This window comes from Microplitis demolitor, chromosome 9, assembly GCF_026212275.2.
Source record: "Microplitis demolitor isolate Queensland-Clemson2020A chromosome 9, iyMicDemo2.1a, whole genome shotgun sequence".
In the NCBI taxonomy this organism is placed as follows: domain Eukaryota; kingdom Metazoa; phylum Arthropoda; class Insecta; order Hymenoptera; family Braconidae; genus Microplitis; species Microplitis demolitor.
The window spans coordinates 3,766,118-3,774,456 of record NC_068553.1 but is presented as its reverse complement, the minus strand read 5'-3'; the positions used below and the strand labels follow the sequence as shown (position 1 = coordinate 3,774,456).

The 8,339-nt window shown below is 28.0% G+C and overlaps 1 protein-coding gene across 2 annotated transcripts; it reads left to right on the top strand.

The window, feature by feature from the left end:
• Positions 1 to 2,166: 2,166 nt before the first annotated feature.
• LOC103569648 (micronuclear linker histone polyprotein) lies at positions 2,167 to 6,502 on the top strand. 2 transcript variants are annotated; one of them, XM_008554481.3, is made up of 8 exons: positions 2,167 to 2,754; positions 3,445 to 3,645; positions 3,732 to 3,830; positions 4,190 to 4,453; positions 4,791 to 5,057; positions 5,594 to 5,871; positions 5,952 to 6,124; positions 6,211 to 6,502. In XM_008554481.3, the coding sequence occupies exons 1-5, from the start codon at positions 2,496 to 2,498 to the stop codon at positions 4,907 to 4,909; spliced, it is 942 nt and encodes a 313-aa protein (XP_008552703.2). In that variant the 5' UTR covers positions 2,167 to 2,495; the 3' UTR covers positions 4,910 to 5,057; positions 5,594 to 5,871; positions 5,952 to 6,124; positions 6,211 to 6,502. The 2 variants fall into 2 exon arrangements, with proteins under 2 accessions (XP_008552703.2, XP_008552702.2); XM_008554480.3 differs by having other exon boundaries at positions 2,168 to 2,754; positions 3,729 to 3,830.
• The last annotated feature ends 1,837 nt before the right edge of the window (positions 6,503 to 8,339 follow it).

The following is an 8,339-nucleotide window of genomic DNA, read 5'->3' as shown; positions in this document are numbered from 1 at the left end:
GACATTTTACGAGACCAGTATCCAGACTTGCCGAAAAGTGCAAAAACTTTTTTAGGCACAAATGCTACTGACTACAAAATTGAAAATTTTGGCAACGGTGAGGAGTTTGTTTATTTTGGAATTCAAGGAAATTTAGAAAAATGCATTAATATTAAGTTGCATGAGACTGCAGATATAGAATTACTATTTAATGTAGATGGCGTACCTTTATTTAAATCTAGCAGAAAACAACTATGGCCTATACTTTGTCAAGTTTTTAGCCATTATAATTATTATAAACCATTTCCCGTGGCTATATATTGTGGTAATAATAAACCTAGCAATATGGATCTTTATTTTACAAAATTTATTCAGGAAATTAATGACTTACAAGCTACTGGAATTATAATAAATAATTGTTTCTTCAACATCTCCATTAAAGCATTTGTATGTGATAGACCTGCACGATCTCTATTGAAAAGTATGAAAAATCACGGAGGATACTATGCTTGTGAGCGATGTACAATAGCAGGTAAACGATATAAAAAACGAACTGTTTATCCTCTAACAGGTAATTTTCAACTGAGAACCGATGAATCTTTTAGAAAACAATCTAATTCTCAACATCATCTTGGAAAGTCACCTTTGCTTCTCATTGAGCCTAAAATAGATTTAGTAAATCAATTCGTATTAGATTCTATGCACTTGCTTTTCTTGGGAATTATGAAGAAATTATTAGAGTGTTGGATAGATGGTACCGTTAATAAAAAATTAAAAATAAGTAATAATGATAAAACTCGGCTATCTAGTCTATTATTGAAGATTAAAGTGCCAGCAGAGTTTCAAAGAAGCACGCGTTCATTGGTTGATTTTCATAAATTTAAATCAACAGAGTTACAATTTTTATTATTATATGCAGGGCCTGTTGTGTTAAAAAAAATTCTGCCCGAAACTATTTACAATCACTTTCTACTTTTGCATGTTGGGTGTAGAATATTATGTTCTCATGAAATTGCCTTAAAAAAAGTACAATACGCAAAACTTTATTTAACAACATTTGTACGTATTGTGCCTTTTATATACACACTGCAATTTCTTGTTGGGAATGTCCACAGTCTTTACCATCTTGCTGACGATGTAGCATTTATGCAGTGTTGTTTATTAGCAATGTCAAGTTATGCATTTGAAAATTTGTTGGGCAAAATTAAGAAACTTTTAAGATGTGGAAATGAACCACTTTCTCAATTATGCTGTCGATTTAATGAGATAGGATCAAGTATGTGGCCAAAACCTAACTCAACAGAGACAATAATTGAAATATTAAAAGAGTATAAGAATGATGATGACCTTGATGAAGTAATTATCAAACGAATCAAATTTAAAAACACTTTATTGACTACAAAATCTCCGGATAATACTGTATTATTGAAAAATAATGAAATTTTGCAAATCCACAAAATTTTTCGACTTTCAACAGACAATATTCATTCAGTCAGGATTCACGGAAAAATATTGAAAAAAAAAAAGCACTTTTTACATATCCATGTAATTCAGAAAATTTAGAAATGTGGGATGTTAGTGTAAAACATGAACCAATGGCGACATATAAAATTTATGAAATTTCGAAAAAAATGGTGTGCATTGATCTAAGTAGTGACACTAAAGAAAAACTTTGTGTAATACCGTTATTACACATGTAAATAGTGCTTGGAGTTATGTGATTGACGTAAGTCAATTTTTTTTAAACTTTGAAAGAGACAAATGAAAGACCAGTAATTATTTTGAATGTAGAAATCATTTGATATTAATGATATTTAAGTAAACAGTTATTAAAAGTTATTTCAGTATTTTTTTTGTTATTCAAATAATTAGAAAAAAAGTACATACAGATTTTTTAATTATTTAAATGTTTTTTTTTACTTTCAACTTACTAATATGTTATTTTTTTATTTCTTTAATGCTAGTAATAAATGAATATTTGTTAAATTTAGTCATAAATTTTTTTTATTATAAATTATTTGTCTAAAATTAAAATACTAAAATAAATTCTTCTAATTTTAAAAAGCCAAACAATAACAAAGGAAGCCGATGTCTCGCATGAAAGTGTACATACATACACATATAAGTAGACATATACATATATGTGCGTAAATACGTTGCCACCTTCGGCACCCAATAGTTTACAGTTTCTCAAAGAACTACCGAGTAATGTAGCGGCGTCCTTATAGATATTTGTACGACAATACATATATGTATACAAACGTGCTAGTGTGCAGTGTATGTAAACATTTTCAAGCTAAAACACGTCGTAACTTGAGAGACAAACACGTGCTTGTGAAGTTACTTGGAACAAATCTTCGGTTATTATTTTATATTGGATATGTGAGCTCGAGTTTATTATTGTGTTCAGTATAGTGAGTGAACTACGTCGAGATCAGTTATTAGCGGTTTTTCTATCATTGAGTGTAGTTAATGTAAAAAACAATTGAAATATTAGAAATTTCAAGACAATCGCGATGTCGTCATCTGATACTAATGATTTGAGATATCGATTAGTAGTGTTTGTCGGTAGCAAAAAAAAACAAGAAGTAATTGACATTGTCCCCAGTGCTTGGATTTATTATGACAATAAATCAAAAATATTAAAGTGCAAATTTATGCCAGAAACTATGTACGATGAAAAAAATTTAAAAGTGCTAAATGATATGGTAAAACGTGGTACTGAACCTTGTCACGATTGGCCATGTTATCCCATTGAGATTCGGGGACGAGCACGTAAGTAATTATTCAAAAAATACTAAAATTAGTAGACAAAAAATATTTTTTATGACATTGTTTACATGGACGCTGTTTCGGTTTTTTATTTTTTTCTAGACAAATTAATGATGGTGAATATAGAATGACTCTGAACCGAGCAGAGATAAATTAATTTTTTAGAATTGATAATAATGAATAAGTAATTAGAAGTTATTAATTAAAAAAAAATGCCCACATAGATTTTTAAATTTTTCATATTCGCATTTTTTTTTTACATTAATCATTTTTAATTACTTATTCATTATTTTGCATTCTAAAAAATTAATGTATGTCTGCTAGGTTCTCAGTCATAATATAAAACACATAGAAAAATTTTTAATTAAAAATGAATAAGTATTCAATAATAATTGAAAACTTATAATTCAAAAAAATGCTCATAAGAATTGTTGAATTATCTAAAACTACATTTTTTTATTTTCAACTTTTAAAAATTTTTTAACTTCTGAGAATTTTTAAATTTAAATAGCTTTTTAACTTTTTAATCAATTATTATATAACAACTTAAAATAAATGTCCACTTGCAACTTTTGAAAAATATTTTTTTAGTACTAGTCATGTTTTTAATAAAATTAAAACAAAATGTATGTCTGTTGAATTCAGTTTTAATAATAAGATCTTGATATTAATAATTATCCGATTGTCTTGCAGGTTCATATAAAGAAGCTGAGACATTAATTAAAAAATTACAATATGAACCCTATGCATACTCAACAGATAATGAAGCTTCAGCTAAATGTAAAGCGAAGGAAGACGAAAGCTATTACAAAGAAAAAGCAAAGGAAACAACCGCGGAAGAATTATTTGCAAGCGCGTTTATAAAATTCGATAATGATATTCATTCATTTTCTGGTAAATTTTTATTTTGGTACCTTTCATATTCACTATATGATTTCTAAATCGAATTACATTAATCTTTGTATATTTTTGTCAAGGAGATGGCAATCTAAGTTCTGAGAACAATGAGGAGTCTGAAATATCTCGCAAGAAAAGTGGCAAATCCCAAAAACAATCTAAAAAGGAAGGAAACTATACTAGTGAGTAATATTTTCAATAAATTTTTTTAATTAATTAAAACTAACAATATTAATGTTAAAATAATAAAATATTATATAGTATTATTTTGAAAATTTTTTTTTTTTTAATTTGCAATTTCTATTAATCACGTTGTCGTTGCTTGAATTTTTTCATTATAATATTTTTTTCGTTCAAAAATTTAATGTTTAAATTACGATTGATATTAAAAAAAAAAACAATATGAGAAGCGTCATATTTTTTTAATATTGAATAACTTATAAATATATTTTTATACACAAATTATATTTACTAAATTATTTTGTAAAGCACTCTAATGAAGTAATGAAATGATAAATTTTTTTTTATTTAATTACACTAGAAATCAAGACTACTTCTTCGACTAAGCGCAAAAAAAAATCAAAAAGAAATGAAAGCTGCTCAGAAAGTTCAACCAGTGACAATGATATAGTATCATCATTGAAGTTTCGAAAATTAACTCGAGAAGGAAGCAAGAAACCCGGCAATTCTTTTTCCAGTAACGACGAAGACGATTCACGCAATGATGACTTTGTCACTGACAAATCGTTTGGCAAACACAAATTACCAATAAAGATGGTCACAAAAAAATTTTCTCCTAACAAAGGTATTTTAATAAAAGGAAATAATTTCATTCAATTAATTTTAAGTGTGTTCGGTATGGTGATTAATATTAATTCTTAGGTACTTCTTTTTTAATTTACAATTTTTTTAATCAAGTTTTGCTTGCTTACAAAGTTTCGTTTTTACTATTAAAATTTTTTATTCAATCATTTAAATTCGAGCTTCGATAAAAAAAAACAATTTTTTCAAAAGCTGATAAATTTTGCTACCGTAATTTTTAACGATTCATTGTTAGGACCAAATAATACTTCAAAAATTATCTGTAAAGTACAATGACTTTGACAAAATGTTTTTTTTTTTTTTTTCAATTAAATTAATAGGAATGCGAAGAAATTATGAGGCCAAAAACAAAAAAAGTTTAGAAACAGGAAAAGGAAATAATAGCTCTGCAAATAATTCTAGTATCAGCAATGATGATAGTAATGAAACGGAAAAATAACCAACAAACAAGGATGAAAAAAAGACCAGCGGTTTACATTTTACTAAAAATAAAGAAAATACACCTAATAATGACGGAACTGGACTTTCTGTTCAAATAAAAAGCTTGTCAAAAAAGTCGGTACCAACAAAGTTTTTTATGGACGAAGGTATATCAATGATAATAATAATCATAATCATAATAATAATAAAGTTGTTAAACATAAATTTAATAAAATAATTTCTATTATTGATTTTAGAATATTGTTTTTAAATTTATGATTTTAATTAATTAAGTTTCGCTTATTTCTGAACAATTTTTTAAAATAACAACTACAACAATTTTACTTTGATAGAAAATATCGTAATCTTTTTAGTATTATATAAATTGGTTTTAACGTTTCTTAGATTTAAAAGTAATTAGAACTCCTATTTAACCATAAAAAAAATTAAATATTTCGAAATGAATTATAAAATTCACTTCCATTTTTTAATGATTAAATAAAAGTTCTAATTATTATTAAATCTAAAAATCGTTGAGATCAATTCATATAATAAAAAGATTATAATATTTTTTATCAGTGTAAAATTGTTGCAGTATTCATAACTATAAATAGCTTATTCTTATTAATATAACAATTTATTATATTAAAAAACTCATAATATTAATCCATAGAAAAGTCATAATATTGAAATTTAATTTCAGATTTGCTGTCTCGAGTTGTAAAAAAACAATTGATTCCCGTAATTGACGAACAAAAACGTTTAAGCTCTCAACTCCAGTCAATAACTAAGATGGTGAATGACTTAAAAGGGATCGCCATCGAAATGCAAAGAGCGTATACTTTAAATATTGCGACTGGTTCAGCAGTAATAGTAGAAGCAGGTGACGACGATGCAATAAAATTACCATGCACCGAAGTGACCGATTTTGATCAATTTAATGATAAATTAAAAGATGATCAAAATTACCGACAAAATATTGTAAAAATCTGATATATTTTCTTTCTGATAATTTTTATATTTTTTTGCAATTTTAGTTTATAACTATATTGTTGTTACAGATCCGAAGGCTGATACCATTGATTAATATTAAACAATCTATCGTCAAAAATGTGACACCCATGATAAGATTTGGAATGGCACGAGAATTAGCTTTAAAATTTAACTTAAAAAAAAGCTAATGATAAAAGACCAAAAATTTTTATTAATACTGAATTTTATAAAGTTTTAAAAGGTATTTCTACAATAAACATAAGTATGAAAAAAAATCGATAATTTAAATTGTCAAAAATTAAACTTAATACTGATTATTATTTACAGTTGTCATTGTTAACAAATTTTCAAAATCCGAAAATGAACCGTTATCCGATTCCGTTGTGAACGAGAGTATCGCATCGGTTTTAAATCATTGCGGTGACTGGGAAGGTGGACGGACAGTAAGGAAAAAAGCTGCACAAGATAAACGAAATGCACCACAAAGAATTCTAGAAGGAGGAGAAACGAACGAAGAGAATAACAATAAGGACAAAGGAGAGGAAAACTGACTAACTCAAGTTTCTTTGCTTAATACTGATTATATTAGATTATATTTCAAAATTATGTATTATGTTTGGTTTGGAAAAAAATTACATAATAATTATTAAACAATTTAATTATTTTTATAAACCTGTTTTTTTCTAGAATTATAAAAATTAAAAAATTTGACTATTAAGTCTTTTTTTTGCAGTTATAAGTTTTTCTGCTTGAACCAGTTATCGCTCCACCTCTCAAGTATGGTAATTTTCATTGATTTAATTTAATTTTCTGCAGATTGTGTTAAACGGCTTTGTCGTTTGTTTTTGAAGGTAGTTCTTTTGCTTTCGCATTGCCCTTGATGCTTAGATGTCTAAAAATGCATACGTTCTTCATTGTAAAACGAGAATTCAAGTCGCTGTCTGAGCACGAAGTTAAATTCGAGCCTTACTAGATTTAGGCAATGACCAGCTAATGCAGCTTCCAAATTGGTACGGAAGCAGGAAGTCGAATTCGGGCCATATTAGCTTTATTTAGGCTATTACCAACAGATAAGGCTTCCGAATTGCAGCCTAAGGAGGAAACCGAGTTTGAACCACACTAGGTTTAGGCTGTTACAAACAAATGAGGCTTCCAAACTGCAGCCTAAGGAGGAAACCAAGTTTGGATAATATTAGGTTTAGGTTGTTACCACCAAATAAGGCTTCCGAACTGCAGCCTAAGAAGGAAATCGAGTTTGGATCATACCAGCTTTTGGTTATTACCAGCAAATGAGGCTTCCAAACATCTGCCTAATTAGGAAGCCAAATTAGGCCAAGTCTCGCACCTGCGTTACGTTCGGAGTTCCGGCCTAATTTGGCTGCCTCATTTGGGGCAAGTTTGAAATTCGGCATGCCAAGTTCGGGCCTAATCACTCCCGAACTGAAATTTCTAGTCGGGAACATGAATTTCATTTTATAAATATAAAATACGTAAATTAAACGTAAGATTGTCAGTACAGGAAAAATCCGAAATGATTCATTGTTATAAAATCAATTTCCTCGAATCAGGTCGTCTAAAATTAGGTGGTTTATCTGCATAGATGAATATATCTATTTAGGACCACCTGTTTCGAGGAAATTGATTTTATAACAATGAACCATTTCGGATTTTCCCTGTACTGACAATCTTACGTTTAATTTACGTTTTTTATATTTACAAAATGAAATTCATGTTTGTAATACTTTTAAAACATGGATTTTAAATTTGCAACGTCCGAGACATTGGACTTACGTTTGTTACGCTCGAAACGTTGGAATAACACTTTAGATTTCGACACGTTGGAATAACACTTCAGATTTCGGCTCGGGGTATTATTTGCTGAAATATATTAAATATTATGATATATTTTCGAGACTCGTTTTCTCCATGCATAAAACTACGAACAATAAAAATCAGTCGGTCATAATTTGTAACATATCAAAGATTTTTTTAAATCTTTCTGACATTTTCTCTGTAATAATTATAGAGTTATAAAAATTAACGACTTTAAAAATTACTATTGTCTATGATATGCTATCATAAAAATTCTTCAATGTATTTTATTTCTTAAATTATTCTTCGGGCCGTTTTTCTCCGTGTTTATACGGTCATTAGACTCAACTTTCTCTTGAATTAAAAACAAATTCATACTTATATATTTTTGTAAACAAAATTGAAGGCTTGATCAGTATCAAAGTCAGGTAATTAGCGAGTAATAAGATGGTGGAATTCGTATGCTACTAATGAAGAAAAAAGGTTAATAAACGGAAAGGCCTCTGTATGATGAATTCTTGTCATCTTATGAATGTGTAGAATACTTATCATCATCATTATCATTATCATCATTATCGGATAATAGTCGATGTAATTTTCTATTACGAGTTGAACAAACATGGAAAATATATTTTATACAACTA